At 40.1% G+C, this 21,393-nt stretch overlaps 1 protein-coding gene across 4 annotated transcripts in view; it reads left to right on the top strand.

Annotated features, from left to right (window-relative positions):
* slc6a2 (solute carrier family 6 member 2) overlaps positions 1 to 21,393 on the top strand; it is a 166,832-nt gene that overhangs the window by 82,083 nt on the left and 63,356 nt on the right. For all 4 annotated transcript variants that reach the window (XM_048546354.2, XM_048546357.2, XM_048546356.2 and 1 more), the window contains exon 6: positions 9,279 to 9,382. In XM_048546354.2, the coding sequence (XP_048402311.1) occupies positions 9,279 to 9,382 (104 nt within the window). The remainder of the gene's footprint in view (positions 1 to 9,278; positions 9,383 to 21,393) is intronic.

Below are 21,393 nucleotides of genomic sequence, written 5' to 3'. Positions count from 1 at the left end.
AGTTTTATAAAGCATTTTGTCTAAGACAAGACAAGACAAGGTGGGGGGTGGGGGTGGAGAATGGTGTCTGACCAGATAAACTTTGACAGAATTTGCCTTCAGGTAATCTCTTCAAAAGATCAATTCAGTTTTTAAAAAAAAAGCTTTAAAAAAATAACCGTAGCTCATTTCAGCTCAGAGATAACAAACTAGCAACTAATGGAAACAAGATTAATTTCAATGTAAATGACTTGACAGTCTGCAACAACACAGGACTAGTTTGTTGAAATGCCCAAAAATTACAAATCATTAATGTAAAATTCTGCTTGAGTCTTGCTTAAATGAATTAGGAAACCTGAATATTGATCCAATCACAATCCAGTTCATTTATAACATTTTAATTTACTACTAAGTACTAAATTGTTTGTGATTATCCCACTTGATTTAGCATAATATCACATTATTATGTAACATTCACATCAGAAATGGAAGATTAAAAATTACTGTGATTACTGCTTGTGATATCTTACGTGTTTTTTGTGTATGTTTCCCAGGGCAGATTTATTGTGGAGTTACTGCCTAGTCTGAATGTGTTTTTGATTGCATTTTTGAGATTGTGCCATATTCTTCATAAGTAGCTACAGGGATTAATACTTTGAGTAATTCTGGACAACGTGATGGTTGATAAAGTATTGCTGTGCAATTTGCTCTCTGCATTGTACAATTGGACAGCATGTTGCTGTCGGCTGAGCATGGTTGGTGGCAAAGGCAGGATTTATTTATTAAAGACATTGAAAAGGTAATCTGTTCTTGTTCAATAGGCACGATGTCTCAACTCTTTAGCATTTTTGGAAATGCCTTCGCACTTTTTGCAAAGCCTGTAAATTCTATGTATAATATGGAGACCAAATGTATTTACAGTGGTGGCCTAATTGAGGTTTTGTCCAAGTTTAACATAAGTTTTCTAGTTAATATTAATTCAAACATAATTGCTTCTGTTACCTCTAACAATTTAAATGAATAAAAACCAAAAAATCTTCAGGCAAATGTTGTCAACAATCAAGTTCCTCTTTCAACATCTTTGTTAATATTCACTTCAGTAACTTGGATATTGCAATCAGTGTTGAATGAACAGTGCTCACTACTTAGCACACTTAGACTGCACAGACCTTCCATGGGCTTTTGAGTGGCAATTTACAGCTACACAAGACTATTTCTAATTCAGCATCCTTTAAAGGAAACTCTGGTTTCTTAGAATCCCTACAGTGTGCGGAAACAGGCCCTTCAACCGACCAAGTCCAACCAACCCTCAGAGCATCCCACCCAGAACCATTCCCGTATAACTCACGAAATCTACACATCTCTGAACACTATGGGCAATTTACCTCATCTGCATATCTTTGTACTGTGGGAGTAAACCTGAACACCTGGAGGAAACCCATTCAGACACGGGGAGAATGTCCAAACTCCATGCAGTCAGTTGCCCAAGGGTGAATTCAAACCTGGGTCCCTTGCACTGTGAGGCAGCAGTGCTAACCACTGAGCCACCATGGTTGATATGAGCATAGAATGCAACAGTGAGGATTTTCAACAAACTGGTTGGATGAACCCAGATTGAGGCTTCTACATCTAAACTAACAAATACAAACTAGAATTTTAGTTGTCAAATTGTGTATGACAAGTTAAGTAAAAGGAGGGAAAGAAAGATGGAATGATGGGAGAGAGTAATTCAAGAAACAGAAAAATAAAGTTGAAAATAATTTTTGTTTTGAAAAAATATGCAATAATTAAACACTGGTGGAAAGAGATTTAGGCTCATAATATTAGGGGACAGCAGGGTTGTCTGGTGATCATTATGACTTACAAAATTGTTAAAAATTTTATTAAAGCTGAATGCACCAGCTTTATCTTTTTCTGGTATTTTGGTGGGTAACTAGTAGGTGAACGGAGTAACCTAATGTCCTTACATGGATTTTAACACTGGAGTACTGCAGCTTCCAGAAGAGCAAAACATACTAAGCAGCACTTTCTATACTCTGCTGTAAGATGTGCTTGTGTGTATGCTGGAAATTGTTGTTTCGCATACTCCATAATAATGACAAATGACAATTTCACCATTATTCTTAATGTAAAATCTCGGCCAGCGTCCAAGAAAGCATTTAAAGTTCAAGCCCAAGTGAATTTTTTCATTGTTTGGATTGTGGGATAACTGGTCAGAATGAACAGCTTTTGCTTTTGCCTATCAAATAATTTTAAAGCACATTCTTTGTCAAATGTTGAAACTTTACGAGAAGTTTTGATCACTTGGATATTCACTTGCTGACGATAATACATAAAAACATAGCAATATGTCTAAATGTGATACACTTAATGGCACAATCTATGCTGCAAGTCAGTTATAATTAATGTATCTGCAATATTTATGTTTGCATTAATTCTTCTAGGGAAAACTGTATTTTAAGTGGTTACACTAGATAATAGGAGGCATCCAGTGATGCAGCCATGGTTATCTTGCTGCATTAGAAATTTTAGCTAACTTGCGAGGATGTCACCTTGAAATAATCTTATTAGACTGTTCCCATTCTCTGATTTTTGTTGCCATTGACAGGATGACTCTGATATCTGAATAAGTCTTGTGCTGTCAGTGGGTTATATTTGATATGAGACATAAGTTTTACAATGAAAACTAGACTTTAGGGTGATCATGAACCAAAATGTGATTAAACTGTAGAACACACTCCATAAAAGCTTCTGAGGCTTAGATCAATTGAGACTTGTAAGAAAAAATATAATTTTGTTAGGCTCATTCTGAAATGGAGGTGGGTAAATGCAGAAAGGGACCGATAATCTATCTTAACAGGGGAACAGGTTCAATGGGCTGTATGGTCTACATGAGAGTTGTGAAAGCCAATTTGCAATACTCTGTTTCAGAGGATTGATTTTGTTTTTAAAAATCGATTACATAAGTCGTAATGCTTCACACTTAAGGCCATTTAAGGGATAATAAGCTTCATCAATAAACTTGAGTCTCTATATTTTTCTCCCATGTGTTGGAAACCATATGGATGAATGTCACAAAGAGGTACTGCATCTTCTTTGCAGGACGCTGTGATCCCAGAAAGAATAAAACTTTCTAAGCTTTCTGAAGGCCTCCTGTACAGAGGTGGCACATTGGTATTAAATTATACTTCCATTGGCTGACAACACAAATGAAAGGGAGACAATAATCTTCCGCTGAGCTACGTTTTAGAATAAAATAGTACAGGGTGGGCTGTAGATAATGCAAAGCACACCAGTTTGGAATCACTATGCAATGGAATACATTTTCTATTCATCCACAGCAATTGTGGGATTTCTAGCTAACCCAATATTTATTGCCCATCCTTAATTGTATTGTATAAGGTGGCGGTGATTGACTTTCTTGAACTGCTGCAGTTTTACTGTGTACAGGCACCCACAGTGCTGGTTGGAAAGGAGTTCCAGAATTTTGACCCAGAAATAGATCCGAGTCAGGGTAGTAAGAGGCTTGGAAGGGAACTTCAGGTCATGGCATTCCCATGCATCAGCTGCCCTTCTTGCTCCAGGTGGTAGAGGTCACAGATTTGATTAAAGAGGTCTTAGTGAGTTACTGCTGTATATCTTATAGGTGGTGACGCTGCTCCCACTGTGTGGATGATGGAGAAATGAATGTTGACTGTGGTGGATCAGGGGAAAATCAAGCAGGCTGCTTCACCTTGGATAGTGTTGAGATTCTTGCATATTAATTGAACTGCATCCATTCAGAAAATTATTCCATTGCATCCCGATGTGTGCATTGTCATTGGTGGACAAGCATCAAGAAGACAGGAGATGAGTTATCCACTGCAGAATCCTCGGTCTCTGGCCTTTCCTAGTAATCAACGTATTCATGTGGCTAGTACAGTTTGGGTTTTGGTCAATGGTAAGCCATAGGATTTGATAGTGTGGACTTCTTATATGGTAAAGTCATTGTGGGTCAAGTGGCGATGGTTAGATTGTTTTATGTTTAAGATTATTATTGCCTGGTATTTGTGGGCCCAAAGAGAAGTACTGATTCAAATATCAACAATTCTTTTGGATAATGGTGTGTAAAATTATCGAATAGAACAAATATAGTTTGTACTTTGAAACTGAGTCGATAAAGGAGAGATCAGGGCAGATAAATAACCATGAGAAGTCGAAGGTTCAAAGAAGTAAAGAAGAATGGTAAAAAGACAGAAACTAAGGGGTGGAAATCTCAAGTTGAGGACCAAGATATGGCCGTTAAAGATGAAAGTATTAAAGCTGTAGAAATAACAGCGACCAAAATTGGATTGGTAGAAAGATCTCAAAGGCTTGAAGAACTTGAAAACGTTATGCAGATGTGAAATAATGTATCCAAGAAGAAATTTTTAAATAAAAATGAAGATTCTAAAATGGTAGAATGATCTATTTCAAGCATAATTATTTTAAGTGAGAGTCATTATTGGATAATGTCAGAGTTAAAAGTCAATAGTCTTGGTGATGGAGTGGGCATGTGGTTGGAAGCTCATCTTGAGGTCAAACAGATAAAGGGTACACAAAGTCTGACTGAACATCTGCCATGGAAGAGAAGGAAAATTGTGGTCAAAGAACAAAGATTGTTGGAAGGACCAAAAGACAATAGTTTTGATCTTCCCAATATTCCCATGACCTGAGTAGAAAAAAAAACAAAGTTAACACTGCTGTCATACTGAGTGAATACTGTACTTTCTTTGGAGAAGATTTTAAACAGCCCATTCTCTTAGTAAAACATCACATGACCCTGTTTCAACAAAATGCAGGGAAGCATCCCTGTTGTCTTGGCCAATATCTACCTCTTGATCACCATCTCAAAAACAGATCGTCTGGTTATCATCACATCTGTCTTTCTGGAAACTTGTTGTCTGCATATTGAAAGTTGAACTTACTAAGTCATAACAGTGATTACACTTTAAAAGCACTTCATTGGCTGTAAGGTGCTTTGGCATGTATCTTTCATGACCACTGGACAAATAAATAAGCTATTTTTCTCTTTAATTTCACTAATTGGTTCTGGAGATTGTGGCCAGTTTTGAGGGTGGGGCTGACTTCTAAAACCATGTTTTCTTTTTTAAACAACGTTCAAGATAGTGAAGCTCAAATTATGTGTATGGTCATTTGTTTTTAGAAGTCCTTGACCCTTTACATTAGTTTGACCAATTTTTGGCAACTTGCAACAGTAAAATCAACAAACAGAAATACAAGCCAATAAGTTGTTGTATAAATGACAAGTGGAGAAATTAATGAGACAGACTGCTGTACTATGTCCATAGTCCAGATTTCACTCGTGATTGCCTGTGCCAGAATAATGTTGTTATCTATTACGGTCCAAGATTTTTGAATCTGTTACTTTTTCACTTTGTTTGACTTGATGAACCTTGGCATTGTCTCAATTGAGGCAGCGCCCTGCTGACTGTATAATTCTTGCCATAACTTGAAAAGAAGGCACTAACCCCTTCTACAATCAGTGTGCTAGACAATTAGTGTCATCACGTGAAGGCCTGGAGGTTCATCTGCACAAGTTGACCAAATTGGCTGTGATTGCTTTTGTTTGACAGTTTGCTTCTTGGCAACATATTGAAAATTGCTTCATCTGGGCAATGTCATGAAAGAGTCACGCTGTACTAGTGATACATTGATGAAAGAGGTGGAACAAGAGAACAGTATGTTATGGAATAACTCCTAAGCATCTGGTCTTTGTAACTTACTTTGTTGATGTTTTCAGCCTGTAAAGGTAATGCTCTTCAGAGGTTCAGTTATCTACAGTACACGAGATTTTAACATAAATCAGCTGTTGGTTCATTAACCTTGAAGGCAAACGGATGTTGTATCTTGCTCTTAATATACAATAATTTCAACTTAAACACTGATTCAGTTAAAAGCCTTGCATAGTTGCTAATGTATAACCTGTTCATTATGTACACAGAACTTGTAATGCAATCTATCTATCTGATTTATTAAGTTAAAAGATAGCCCCAAGGCCTAAATTGTCATCAATATTTACTCCTCAAACATAGGACTGCATTTTGCTCGAGAGTATTTGCAAGTCAGGCCATTTTGTGGTTCATAAATTGCACACTTGACTGATTTGCAACATTGCCTGAGACATTTCCCCCCCTTTCCCAACATTTCCCCACATTTCAAGTTCATAGTACAGTTTGTAAGCTGTGACCCTATTGAAGAATGAGTGCAGGTGCAGAGGGGTCTGTTACGAAGGCTCAGTTTGGTCTTGCCAACATCAGTGCACCTCTTAACATTGCTTAAAGATCCTCCTTCCCCGAAACCTCACCCATCACACCCTACACCTGCCACTCCATGTATCGAGTTTTGAGAAGATTTGTAGCTCAGGTTGAGTTTCTGGATGTGAGTTTGCTCGCTGAGCTGGAAGGTTAGTTTTCAGACGTTTCGTCACCATTCTAGGTAACATCATCAGTGAGCCTCCGATGAAGCGCTGGTGTTATGACCCGCTTTCTATGGCATTCCAACCAGAACTCCATCAACAAACACGTTGATTTGGAGCCAATCTACCATCCTCTGAGAAAAAGAACAGGAAATGATATCACCAGCCCAAAGAAACCTAAACAGAAAGCGGGACATAACACCAGCGCTTCATTGGAGGCTCACTGATGATGTTACCTAGAATGGTGACGAAACATCTGAAAACTAACCTTCCAGCTCAGCGAGCAAACTCACATCCAGAAATTCCATGTATCCTCCACAGGCACTCGTCCTGCAAACAATATGTACAGTCTTCTGAAGACATGCAAAGGAAAATATTTTGCATTTCTTGGGAAAAAGAACAAGCTACTCATTCCCAAAAGCAGCCTCCATCAAATACATTATCATTAATATTGAAAATGACTGCATTAAAAATATCTCCTTGATAATATAACTCAACAGTGACATTTTGAGGATATGAGGAAAAAGGAAGTTATTTTAGAATGCCAATGATTCCTCAGCAGGGTCTCCACTTTCTTTGTAAACTCTTGAACCTGGTGTGCTTTTAATGAGCCTCCAAAACCTAACAGCACTGGATGAAAAGGGTGAGTGGAATTGAGGAACCCACCCTCAACCATGGTTCAAACCCTATGTGTTCCCGACCCACAGAAAGACTGGGGTTGGGAATGAGGAGGAAAATTAGATTTCCAGAAAAGAACTTTGATGTGTGGCTGTTAGAGCATTGGCACATGCCTCTGCCCTTAAATGAACCTTTGGTCTCTGTCATCTAACCCTATTTTGAAGCATTTGTTCTCATACAATTAGGTGGGGTAAACTGATGATAAGCACCAGTCTATGGATTCAATCATTTTCAATATTTCTATTGTCCAGAGAAATCATTTTTATTTAGGAAGTGGTTAGTTTTGTATCTCTTCAATAATCAGCATCAGAAAACCTGACGATAGCATCTTGAGCTATAGTAGTGGAGTGGTATTGTTACTGTGTTTGGTGGGCCCTCAGCAGCAGGCTGCAATTAGAGGCAAGTGAGGGAGAGGGTATATCAACATGGAGGATTCCTCTTTCCAGTCTTTTCAAAGTTTAAAAATAAACAGTCATCTCTTCAGGTAGGCCGTTGGAGTGTGTGTGTGTGTGTGTGTGTGTGAGAGAGAGAGAGAGAGAGAGAGAGAGGGAGTCAGAAAGGGTGCAGATGGTAGATGTAATAAGTCAGTGGTTCCTGATTTGTGATACTTATTTTTCCCATATTTCTAGCCAACTAATGTGGAATAGACAAAAAAACCTGGCTTCGTACACACATACAATAAAGTAGTTCTTTTGGAAAGTGAGTCACTATAAAATATCATATGATTTGAATAGACTTCAGTCAATCTTCCAGTTTGCTGTTAATCAAATCCAACAATAGGATAGCCAAGCTTATAATAGATAATGATTTGTGCTATATTACAAATAACATCCACCTATATTTCTGGACTTGTAGTGTCTAGTGTACAACTGTTTGGGCTTTTTCTGAATGTTTCTTCGGTGTAAAGTCATTAATTAATCGGTTCCCTCTCCTGCTGCTCACTTGGATTGAATCTGATGGTGCACAATCTTGATGGCCTGTTTTGATCCTGAGTTCTGCTTTGATTTTGGTATTTGTCACATAACCAATGAATTCCATTTGTGCAATCCTGACAGCTTCCACCACTACATCACCCTGACCTTTCTGCACATTCAAACCCAACATCACATAGCGAACTCTACACGACATAAATTTCAATCTGTCTAAAATTTGTTGTCACATCCTGACGCTCTATCTGCACTGCTGTCACTAACCTCAGTGGTTCCACAAATCTAAATGCAACCAAGTCTAAAATCTCATTTTTGTTTATAAACATCACTCTTTATTTCTTCAATCATCCCTCAGTGATTCTTTTGCTTTCCAAACTTTTGCACCCTTTGGATTTCTCTTCCTTTTGATTCACCCTTGGCTTTCATCCATATATGAACATTCACATATTGGAGCTCTTCCTCTGAAACTCTGTTATTTTTCTGCATCTTTTTCCATCTCAAAGGCTGCTGTGAAACATGCCTCATTCAACACATTTGGTTATCTCCTGTAAGTCTTTTCTCTTGGCTCCGAAACGACAGTTCCTTTCTGGAAAATGCCTTGCATACTTTCTTTTAATTATTTTCTCAAGTACTCATTAAGATGAGGGGGAGTAGAAGGCTTTAATGTCAAGCAGCACATATTACACAGCCAGGTGTAAAATCAAGCTGCCGAGATTATACCCACAAGAGTTTGGGCTCATCCCCAATGACAGAGCAGCACCCTCTACAGGAACAATATGACATTTGTTTGTTTTCAAATTTTCTAAATCCATGAACTTTTCACTATCTCTAACTAATTTCGCATTCGGCCCTTATCACCATAAAATAGGAAATAAGGGGAGGAATTAAATGCAAGGCCAGACGTGAGCTGCCAGTTTCTAACTTGCTGATCATCTTGTATCTTCTGACATATTTTACCAGGTTAAATGTAAGTAATTGTTTGCACTTGAACAAAAATGAAGCAATTGGTGATGTTGATCAGCAATAAAATGTTGTCATCTCAAACAGAATGGCATTGCTGAAGAAGTGTAAACATTGATAATAGTAAAGATTTTGAAATGATATTTAAAAGAATCATATGAAAAAGATTAAATATCACTGAAAGAACAATGTACAGTTTCTCTTTGCATGTGGAATGCTTATAAAATGTTCTCTGGGCTTGATGAATGAAAAGTATATTTCCCTCGTCTCTGCAGGTCTGGATTGATGCAGCAACTCAGATCTTTTATTCCCTTGGTGCTGGATTTGGAGTTATAATTGCATTTGCCAGTTATAACAAATTTGATAACAACTGCTACCGGTAAGGCTCAGGGTATTCTTACAAAAAGTTACCGTGGGTCGCAGTAAATTCTTGCACCTTGAGTTTCTGCTTGATTATATGCATAGAATGTTTCCTGTCCTTTGATTCTTTCTTTATTTTTCGCTTCCATAATCTGAATTTAAAACAGATTATCTACATAGTCAAAGGTGAAAACTGAACAAATACCAATCTGTGCACACACAACGTGTTATGCCCAAAGTTTGTTTATCTCAATACTCTCAATTGCTTTGTAGTTTAGTCATGCACATTACTCAGTGTGAAGAATTGTGAAATTTTCTTGTTCAAATCATGGAACACAAAACATAAACACCCAAAAATAATCATTAGACCTGTGAAGGAAATCCTGTAGATTATTTGTAGATGTGTTTGAATAATGTTACAGCTGAGGTTGGAGGAATTCAACCCCTTTCTCTCTGGTTTCACCTTTTCAGTGGTCAATATACATTAAATACTTTATTCAGTTGCTATTTTATGGCCAATTATATATTTTGTCTATATTAAGTTTAGAATAAAAAGGTCCAGCAAACAGATTTACTTAATAATCAGCAAAATGATTAACTTACTATAAAAAAGAGACTTGTTTGATGAAAATTTGACTGATAAATAGTTTGAAATATGAAATTCTAAATATTTCCCCTTCTAAATACGCTCCTGCAAATAAAAGAAAATGAAAGAACATTGTGAGCAAACATTAATTTTGAAGGAAAAAAACACTTTGGCTAATAACTGGTAGTTTCTGAAGAAAAAAAAATTCTATGAAATGTTCCAGAAGGCTTTCAGCCACTGTCCTGACACATGTAAACAGGTGTTTGCATGGAAACAGCTGGCAGTTGTTTCTGGGACCTTTGCAGAGACATATCCTCCAGAAATCTTTGAGACAAACTCTTTTCAGAGGACTTTTTCAGAGAATGGCTGGATTTATTCATACACTGAACCCTCAAAAAGGTTTTCGCAGAAAGGCAGAGGATGAACTGGGGAGCTCCTCCCTCTCTCTGCAGGTTGTTGGGAATTTAGTTGGGACACAATATTAAATAGCCATCGCTCTTGATGGTCACAAACATATAGGTGATTCCCAGAAAATCCAGCAGGTAGCAATCTTGGCTTAAACCATGTTATTTCCAGGTGGTTTTCCAGTAACCTGTCTTTAAAATTATAAGATATCTTCTCAGCTCTCCAAATTAACTACTGTGCACAATCTTTTGACCATGAATCCACAAAAAAAGTAAAGAATCTTCAGAACAATACAAAGACATTAGTTCTTCTCTCATACTTATATGTCTGTTTATATGTTTATACAAATATGTATATTAACATAAGATACTAGCCCCTCACCTGCAAATGTTGAATTGTTTATAATCCCTTAAAAGATGCAGAACCTTTTATGAAGGCTGTTGTGTCATTTTATTCATTTGACAGTGAAAAGATTATATAAAACATGGTTTTAGGTCAAAAGATAAACTACTTTTAATGCAAAAAATGTGTCAGCTTTTTCTTTTGTCCAAACTTTACGTGTTAATTTTTGACTTAACTGACCAGACAGTAGAAATTAATATTATTTAATCTTGTACAGGATCTTTTGCTGGCAATAGTAGTTAATTGAGGGGTGCAGAGTCTGTGGCAGTATCAGTACTCTCTTTCTGTTTCATGGCTGCATTCTGGAAATAAATCTCACTCAGAAATTGCAAAACAACCTTTATTCAATTGAATTCCATTTACGATTTATCCTGGTCCTAAAACTGCCTCAGGAATTGGAAGTTTACCTTGATATAGGTAGAATATTTTGTTTATCATGTCATAGGCTTAATTTGATTTGATTTGATTTATTATTGTTGCATGTACTGAGATACAAGCAAAAATATTGTTTTGCGTGCTAACCAGATAAGTCATATCATACGTAAGTACGTCAGGGTATGAGAGCAGAATACAGAATATAGTGTTGTGCTATACAGAAAGTGTAGAGAAAGATCAACTGTAATATACAAGAGATCCATTCATAAGTCTGATAACAGTGGAGAAGAAACTATTGCAACAAGTACAATGTGGACACTATTTCAAGGTTTTTTTCCCCTCACAAATTTGCAAATTGAATTCAAAAACTATATTCTTTTACTTTTTTTCTTGTGTAACTTTTTAATGGACACCCGTAATGCTTCAGAAACTACTTTGATATCTGAGAAAATCATTTGTTTTTATTTCAGTAAACTGTGATATTTAAGAAAAAACACCCACTTGTATTCGAATGTGGGCATTGGTCAGCCAGTTGCCTTGCAGATGGTTTGCAATGTGGAGTGACACCAACTCACTGGCCGAAGTTACTATGAAGTCTCACCTTCTCAACCTCGACCCTCAGCTGATGTGTGGTGACCCTCGGGTTAAACCACCACCCGTCACCTCTCTCTCTCAGGAGAGGGCAGTCCTATAGACCTTTGGGGCTTTGTTGGACTTTACCCTCACATATTCAAATCTGAATGTTACATTGAACTACATCTTGATTCTGCCACAGTGGAATTCAAGCAGAAAGTGTGAGGTAATGCTGTTGTGAAGGGGTAACAAGGCAAGTGACTTCACTGAATTGTAAGACCCTGGAAAATACTGAAGACCAGAGGGACTTTGGTGTGCACATCCACAGCTTCATGAAGATAGTAGGACAGTTAGATAAGGTGGTTCAGAAGGCATACAGGGTACTTGCCTTTCTTAGTCAAGGCACAGAATACAGCAACAAGAAGGTTATGTTAATACTGTATAAGTTGCTGATTAGGTCACCACTGAAGGACTGGTCATAGCCAGGTCTGGTCACCACATTATTGGAAGGATGTGATTACACTAGAGAAGGTACAGAGGAGTTTTACCAGGATGCTGCCTGGACTGCAGGTCCTGAGCTACAGTGAAAGATTAGATAGGCTGGGGTGTTTCCCTTACAGCAGCAGAGGTTGAGAGGTGACCTGATACTGAAGTATAAGAATGTGGGGATAAGGATAGGGTGGAAAGGAAGGCACTTTTCTCAGTTGACGGACCAATAATCAAGGGGCATAGATTTTAAGGTAAAACATTAAAGACTAAGAAAAAAGATGAGGAAACTTTCTTTCCACTGTGAGGGTGATAGGAGTGTGGAACTCACTGTTTGAATGGGCAGTTGAATCAGAAATGCTCCATGTTAAGAATATTTACCTGCATTACCACAGCCTCCAAAAGCTGGAAAATGGAATTAATACATTTATATATTTAATGTGTGAACTCAATAGGCCAGATGATCTCCTCATGTGCTGAAAACATCAAATGAGCCAGAGATTATATCCAAATCAATATTGAACCATCAGTTGATACATTACAATGGTGCTTATCTTGGTAGTTAAGAATGTTTTGCATGTTTGCGTCATCATAAAACATGAAATGTGCATATTCTTTTTAACATCAATCATTGAAGTTTTGGGTGAATGACACATCCCATTGTTTAACAGAGCACTACTAATCCTTACCTTTAACTTCAGTATACTCCAAAAATCTATGTTCAGCACCTTTCTGTTCTTTGTCTAATCAATGCTGCACTTTGGCAACATCATCCAAGAATGCACATCTGTTTTAAGACAACAGACCACACTCTATCTTACCACTCCCCCTCTCGACTCCTCCACTGTCCCTCAATTGCCAGATTACTTTTCTGAGATCGAGTTAGGGATAAGCAGAAGTTTCTTCCAGTTAAGTAATTTGGATGATTTAAGCCATTGTTTTTGTTCCCTACCACAAATTCTATTTCCTGACCCCTAGTTTCATCCCATTGGTGGCAACAGTTGAAAGGTGAACCCAATTGTTCACTGTTGTAGGGTTTAAACTAGTTTGGCAGAGGGTTGGGAACCAGAGCTACAGGATCAGAAGATGGGGTGGCCAGTGTACAGACAGAGCAAGCACAAAATCTGAGAGGAAGGATAAGCAGTTGGAAGGGCAAAGTGGCAGTCAGTGTGACGGGTTGAGGTGTGTCTACTTCAATGCAAGAAGTGTCAGGAATAAGGGTGGTGAACTTGGAGCATGGATCAGTACTTGGGACTACAGTGTTGTGGCCATTACAGAGACTTGGATAACACAGGGGCAGGAATGGTTGGTGGATGTTCCAGGGTAAAGACATTTCAAAAGAAATAGGGAGAGAGGTAAAAGAGGTGGCGTAGTGGCATTGCGAATCAGGGATGGTATCACAGTTGCAGAAAGGGAGGCCATCGAGGAGGGTTTCTCTACTGAGTCAGTATGGGTGGAAGTCAGAAACAGGAAAGGAGCAATCACTATTGGGAATTTTCTATAGACCGCCCCCCACCCCCCCCCACCCCCACCCCCAGTAGCAACAGAGACACTGAGGAACCGATTGGGAGACAGATTTTGGAAAGATGCAGAAGTAATAGGGCTGTTGTCAAGGATGACTTCAACTTCCCTAATATTGACTGGAACCTCCTAAATGCAAATAGTTTGGACGGAGCAGATTTTGTCAGGTGTGTCCAGAAAGGATTTCTGATTCAATATGTAGACAGGCCGACCAGAGGGGAGGCCATATTGGATTTGGTGCTTGGCAACGAACCAGGCCAGGTGTCAGATCTCTCGGTGGGAGGGTATTTCAATGATAGTGATCACAACTCCCTGACCATTACTATAGTCATGGAGGGGGACAGGAGCAGATGGTATGGGAAAGTATTTAATTGGGGGGAGTGGGATTACAATGCTATTAGGCAAGAACTATGGAGTACTAATTGAGAGCAGATGTTCTCAGGGAAATGCACGATATAAATCTAGAGGTTGTTTAAGGAGCAGTTGCTACAAGCACTGGATAGGTTTATCCCCCTGAGGCAAAGAAAGGATGGTAAGGTGAAGGAACCTTGAATGACAAGACATGTGAACACCTAGTCAAGAGGAAGAAGGAAACTTACTTAAGGTTGAGGAAGCAAGGATTGGACAGGGCTCCAGAGGCCTACAAGGTAGCCAGGAAGGAACTGAAGAATGAATTTAGGAGAGCTAGAAGGGGGTATGAGAAAACCTTGGCGGGTAGGATCAAGGAAAACCCCAAGGTGTTCTGTGCTTGTGTGAGGAACAAGGGGATGCCGGACTGAGGGTAGGGCCAATCAGGATAGTGGAGGGAACTTGAGTGTGGAGTCGGAGGAGGTAGGTCCTTAATGAATACTTTGCTTCAGTATTCTTCAGGCTGTTGGCTGTTGGGAAGGTAAGTGAGTGCTATTTAAGTACTTACCTTGAAGCCAGCGGTCTTTTTTGCAGTAGAGAGCGGCAGGAGCCGGGCGAACATGAGGTTGGAGCAGGGAGGCTGTTGGGAAGGTAGGTGAGTGCTATTTAAGTAGGCGTGTTCTTGGCTCCAGGCCCTACACGGTAGGGCCTCCTCTAACCTAATTAAGAGTTCACAGACTCACAGCATAAAAAACCAGGTAGAGGGAAGTGCTTGGTGAGTAAAGTACAAGCCTTTGGCTCAGGAGTTTTTGGTGAAGAGGCTCAGTGAGGAGATTACGCCACTGTTGAAGAGGTGACTGCCAAGCTGACTCAGTGTGCTGCGTGCATGATGTGGGAGATCAGGAACACTGAAGCTTCTGGCTCCAATAGCTGTGGAAAGTGTGTACACATTCAGCTTCTGAAGGAGGTTGTTGCAGCCCTGAAGAAAGAACTAGATGACCTCAGGCTTATCAGAGAGAACGGCAATTTTCTGGACAGGACCTTCAGCGAGGTCATTACATCGAGGATACCAGAAGAGAGAAGGGGGATGTCAATGAGGAAGGAAGAGATGAATGAAGTAGAAGAGACCCCAGGGGAGGTACCTATCATGAGCAGGTTGACTCTCTTGGAAACTGTCAAGACAGACGACACTGCCAGTCCGAGAGGTGGACAGGTCTGTGAGTCAAAAATTGGCGTAGAGGCAGAGCCGAGGAGTCAGACATCATGCAGAGTCATGGTAATAGGGAACTCCATAGTGAGAGGGACTGAACGGGGTTTCTGCAGCAACAGGCGGGATTTGAGGATGCTGTGTTGCCTTCCTGGTGCCAGGATCCAGGATGTCACTGATAGAGTGCAGGGAATCCTCAAGGGTGAAGATGAAGAGCCAGAGGTGGTGGTACATGTCGGCACTAATGATGTTGGGAAGAAAAGGAGGAATATTCTACAGATGGACTTCAGAGAACTCGGAAGAAGGCTGAAAAGCAGGACTTCCAGGCTGGTTATCTCTGGTTTGCTTCCAGTTCCTCGGGCTGGGGAACAGGGGGATAATGGACTCGAATGTGTGGCTGAGGAATTGGTGCCAGAAGCAAGGATTTAAATTCTTGGATCACTGGGGTATTTTTTGGGGTATGGATAAATTGTACAGGAGGGATGGGTTGCATCTTAATAGGTGGGGGACCAGCATTTTGGCAGGTAGGTTTGCCACTGCAACACAGGTCTGTTTAAACAAAGCAGTTGGGGGGAGGAGACAAACTGGAAATTTAAGAGTGAAGTTAAAGGGAAAGTGAGAATAAGAGAAGTTAAGAAAGACAACAGAATCAACGGAGCTGAAAACTCAATAAGGGATCGTACAGTATGGCCAAGTGAAAAAGGGATTGATAGGAAGGGTGAGGGGAGTAACTAATTAAAAATATCATATATGCTTCGTGCATTCATAAGAAATAAGGTGGACGAGCTTGAGGCTCATTTGGAAATTGGCAAGTACGATGTTGTGGCAATAACTGAGACATGGCTTCAAGTGGACAGGGCCTGGGAAATGAATATTCAAGGCTACACATGCTATCGAAAGGACAGACTGATGGGCAGAGGGTGTGGGGGCCCTGTTGGTGAGGAATGATATTCAGTCCCTTGCGAGGGGGGACATAGAATCAGGAGATGTAGAGTCAGTATGGATAGAGCTGAGAAATTCTAAGGGTAGAAAGACCCTAATGGTAATTATCTACAGGCCCCCAAACAGTAGTCTGGATGTAGGATGCAAGTTGAATCAGGAGTTGAAATTGTCTTGTCACAAAGGTATCACTACAGTTGTTATGAGAGATTTCAACATGACTGGGAGAATCAGGATGGTACTGGGCCTCAAGAAAGGGAGTTTGTGGAGTGCCTCCGAGATGGATTCTTAGAACAGCTTGTACTGGACCCTACCAGGGAGGAGGGAATTCTGGATCTGGTGTTGTGCAACGAACTGGATTTGATCAGGGACCCCGAAGCAAAGGAGCCATTAGGAGGTAGTGACCATAATATGATAAGTTTTAATCTGCAGTTTGAGAGGGAGAAGGGAGAATCAAAAGTGTCAGTATTGCAGTTGAACAAAAGAAACTATGGAGCTATGAGGGAGGAGCTGGCCAAATTTCAATGGTACAATACCCTGGCAGGGATGGCGGTGGAACAACAATGGCAGGTATTTCTGGATATAATGCAGAAGGTGCAGGATCAGGTCATTCCAAAGAGGAAGAAAGATCCTAAGGGGAGGCAGGGGAGGCCACAGCTGATGAGGGAAGTTAAGGACTGTATGAAGCTAAAAGAGAAGAAGTATAACAGCAAAGATGAGCGGGAAGCTGGAGGACTGGGAAGCTTTTAAAGAGCAACAGAAGATAACTAAAAAGGCAATACACAGAGAAAAAAATGAGGTACGAAGGAAAACCGTCCAAAAATATAAAGGAGGATAGTAAAAGCTATTTTAGGTATGTGAAAAGAAAAAAAAATGGTTAAGACTAAAATTGAAGTCAGAAATGGGTGAATTTATTATGGGGAACAAGGAAATGGCAGAAGAGTTGAATAGGTACTTTGTGTCTTCCCTAGTGAAGACCGATCCAATCTCCCAGATATAGTAGTGGCTGAAGGACCTAGGGTAATGGACGAACTGAAGGGAATTTATATTAGGCAGGAAATGGTGTTGGATAGACTGTTAGGTCTGAAGGCCGATAAGTCCCCGGGACCTGATGGTCTGCATCCCAGGGTACTTAAGGAGGTGGCTCTAGAAACCGTGGACGCATTGGTAATCATTTTCCAATGTTCTATAGATTCAGAATCAGTTCCTGTGGATTGGAGGGTGGCTAATGTTCTAGAAAGGAGGGGGAGAGTAAACAGGAAATTATAGACCGGTTAGCCTGACATCAATGGTGGGAAAGATGCTGGAGTCAATTATAAAAGATGAAATTACGACTCATTTGGATAGGAGTAACAGGATAGGTCAGAGTCAGCATGGATTTATGCTTGACTAATCTTCTGGAATTTTTTGAGGATGTATCTATGAAGATGGGCAAGGGAGAACCAGTGGATGTGGTGTACCTGGACTTTCAATGAGCCTTTGATAAAGTCCCACATTGGAGATTAGTGAGCAAAATTAGGTCACATGGAATTGAGGGCAAAATACTGACTTGGATTGAAAATTGGCTGGCTGACAGGAAGCAAAGAGTAATGATAAACGGGTCCCTTTCGGAATGGCAGGCGGTGACCAGTGGGGTACCACAAGGTTCGGTGCTGGGATTGCAGCTGTTTACAATATACATTAATGATATAGGCGAAGGCATTAAAAGTAATATTAGCAAATTTGCTGATGACACAAAGCTGGGTGGCTGTGTGAAATGTGAAGATGATGTTATGAGAATACAGGGTGACTTGGACAGGCTAGGTGAGTGGACGGATGCATGGCAGATGCAGTTTAATGTGAATAAATGTGTGATTATCCACTTTGGTGGCAAGAACAGGAAGGCAGATTACTATCTCAATGGAGTCAAGTTAGGTAAAGGGGAAGTACAAAGATCTAAATGTTCTTGTACATCAGTCAATGAAAGCAAGCATGCAGGTACAGCAGGCAGTGAAGAAAGCTAATGGCATGCTGGCCTTCATCACAAGAGGAATTGAGTATAGGAGCAAAGAGGTCCTTCTGCAGCTATACAGGGCCCTGGTGAGACCGCACCTGGAGTATTGTGTGCAGTTTTGGTCTCCAAACTTGAGGAAGGACATTCTTGCTATTGAGGGAGTGCAGCGTAGGTTCACGAGGTCAATTCCTGGAATGGCGGGACTATCATATGCCGAAAGATTGGAGCGACTGGGCTTGTATACACTTGAATTTAGAAGGATGAGAGGGGATCTGATTGAGACGTACAAGATTATTAAGGAATTGGACACTGTGGAGGCAGGAAGCATGTTTCCGCTGATGGGTGAGTCCAGGACCAGAGGACACAGTTTAAAAATAAGGGGTAGGCCATTTAGAGCAGAGTTGAGGAAATACTTCTTCACCCAGAGAGTGGTGGATATATGGAATGCTCTGCCCAGAAGGCAGTGGAGGCCAACTCTCTGGATACTTTCAAGAAAGAGATGGATAGAGCTCTTAAAGATAATGGAATCAAGGGTTATGGGGATAAGGCAGGAACAGGATACTGATTGTGGATGATCAGCCATGATCAAAATGAATGGTGGTGCTGGCTCGAAGGGCCGAATGGCCTACTCCTGCACCTACTGTCTATTGTCTATTGTATATTGTCTATTCACTAGTGAGAGTGACTTTGACATTTGTGAAGACAGTGTGAAACAGGCAGATATGCTTAAACACGCTAATGTTGGGAAGGAGGATGTGCTAGAAATTTTGAAAAACATGAGCATAAATAAGCTCCCTAGTCTAGACGGGATATGCACAAGGTTTTTGTGGGATGCAAGGGAAGAGATTGCTGCCCCTTTGGTATTGATCTTTGTGTCCTCACTGTCTACTGGAATAGTACAAGAAGATTGGAGAGTGGCAAATATCATTCCCATGTTCAAGAAAGGGAATAGAGACAATTCTGCAAATTACAGACCGGTCAGTCTTATTTATGTGGTGGGAAAATTATTGCAGAGGATTCTGAGAGATAATATTTATGATTATTTGAAAAAGCACAGTTTGATTAGAAATAGTCAGCATGGCTTTGTCAGTGGCAGTCCATGCCTCACAAGCCTTGGCGAATTCTTTGAGGATGTGACAAAACACATCAATAAAGGTAGAGCAGTGGATGTCATGTATGTGGATTTTAGCAAGGCATTGGATAATGTTCCACATGGTCAGCTCATTCAGAAAATAAGGAGGCATGGGATTCAGGTAAATTTGGCTGTCTGGATACAAAACTGGCTATTCAATAGAAGACAGAGGGTGGTAGTAAATGGAAAGTGTTCAGCCTGGAGCTCGATGACCAGTGGTGTTCTGCAGGGATCTGTTCTGGGACCTCTGCTCTTTGGAATCTTTATAAATGACTTGGATGAGGAAGTGGAAGGGTAGTTTAGTAACTTTGCCGATGACATGAAGGTTGGTGGAGTTGTGGACAGCATGGAGGGCTGTTGTAGATTGCCATGGGACATTGATAAGATGCAGAACTGGGCAAAGGAGTGACAGATGGAATTCAACTCAGTAAAGTGTGAAGTGATTTGTTCTGGAAGGTCAAATTTGAATGCAGAACACAGGGTTAATAGCAGGATTCTCGGCAGTGTTGAGGATCAGGGTATCTTGGGGTCCACGTCCATAGATCGCTCAAAGTTGCTATCTAAGTTGATAGGGTTGTAAAGAAAGCGTATCGTCTGTAGGCTTTCATTGGCAGGGTAATTGAGTTTAAGACCTGTGAGGTTATGCTGCAGCTCTATTAAACTTTGGTTAGACGACATTTGTAATGTTGTGTTCAGTTCTGCTATAGGAAAGATATGGAAGATTTAGAGAGGGTGCAGAGGAGATTTACCAGGATGCTGCCTGGACTAGAGGGCAGGTCTTATGAGCAAAGGCTGAGGATGCAAGGGCTATTTCATTGGAGCGAAGAAGGATGAGAGGTGGCTTGATAGAGGTGTACAAGATGATGAGATGCATAGATCGAGTGGATAGTCAGAGACTTTTTCCCAGGGTGGAAATGACTGTTATGAGGGGGCATAATTTTAAGGTGATTGGAGAAAGGTATAGGGGAGATGTCAGAGGTAGGTTCTTCACACAGAGAGTGGTGGACGTGTGGAATGCGCTGCTGTCAGTGGTAGTGGAGTCAGATACTTTAGAGTCTTTTAAGCGACTCTTGGATAAGCACATGGAGGATAGTAAAATGTTGGGTACACAGGGTAGATTGATCTTACTAGGATAATAGGTCAGCACAACATCATGGGCTGAAGTGCCTGTACTGTTCTATGTTCTATGAAAAATATAATGTTGAAGTTGAGTTGGTTCCACTCATTCTGATTATATTGCACCGAGTCTTTGGGTGGAAACAGGGATTTCTACACAAGCCTTCACAACAAGCAGATGTGTTTGGAACAATACCTGAGAGTCTTTAGCAGTTATTCCTGACTAATACTGTAACTATCATACAATAAACCAGCTTATTAACTAAGATAAGAACCTTGCCTGTACACACCCAGGTACCCCTTCTCAATCTACCTTCTGTAGACCTGAAGTCATCCAAAACTTAGCAGTCTCTGTCTTGATTGCTATCAAGTCTCATTCATCCATGCTCATTGAGTTATGCTGACTCCCATTTAAAATTCCCATCTTACATTTCAAATCTCTCCATAACTTGCTACCTCTAACCTCCAATTTATCTGCATTTCTCCAATTCCAACTTATTGAACAGCCCCCATTTAAGTCACTTTACCATTGTTAGTGATTCCTTCACCTCCCTAACTTCTACATTTCCTTTTTAAGCTTCCTCACTTTTTTCATCCTTGAAGATGCTTCTTAAAGTTTACCTTTTTCACCAAACTCTAGGTCATTGGCCACAATATCTCATTAGGTAATTTCATTTGCTGTTAAATTTTGTTTGTTGGCACTCCTGTGAGGATCCATGGCACATCATACTGCATTATAGGTGTTAATGAAAAATGCATACATTTGTTTAGTATTTTTAATTTTTTCTGTTTCAGATTTCACTAAGTAAATGAGGTGACTGCTCTGAATGTACATACTTTTTTTTGTTTTGTTATTATTTTAACTACATTTCCAATCAATTTAATTCATTTATGTCAGCATCAACCTATGGCAAATACATTTTATAAAAAATCTAAAGTTACATCAG

The sequence above is a fragment of the Stegostoma tigrinum genome, chromosome 16 (assembly GCF_030684315.1).
Source record: "Stegostoma tigrinum isolate sSteTig4 chromosome 16, sSteTig4.hap1, whole genome shotgun sequence".
NCBI classification, from domain to species: Eukaryota; Metazoa; Chordata; class Chondrichthyes; order Orectolobiformes; family Stegostomatidae; genus Stegostoma; species Stegostoma tigrinum.
The sequence above is the reverse complement of the archived record's forward strand: the minus strand, read 5'-3'. Positions and strand labels throughout refer to the sequence as shown.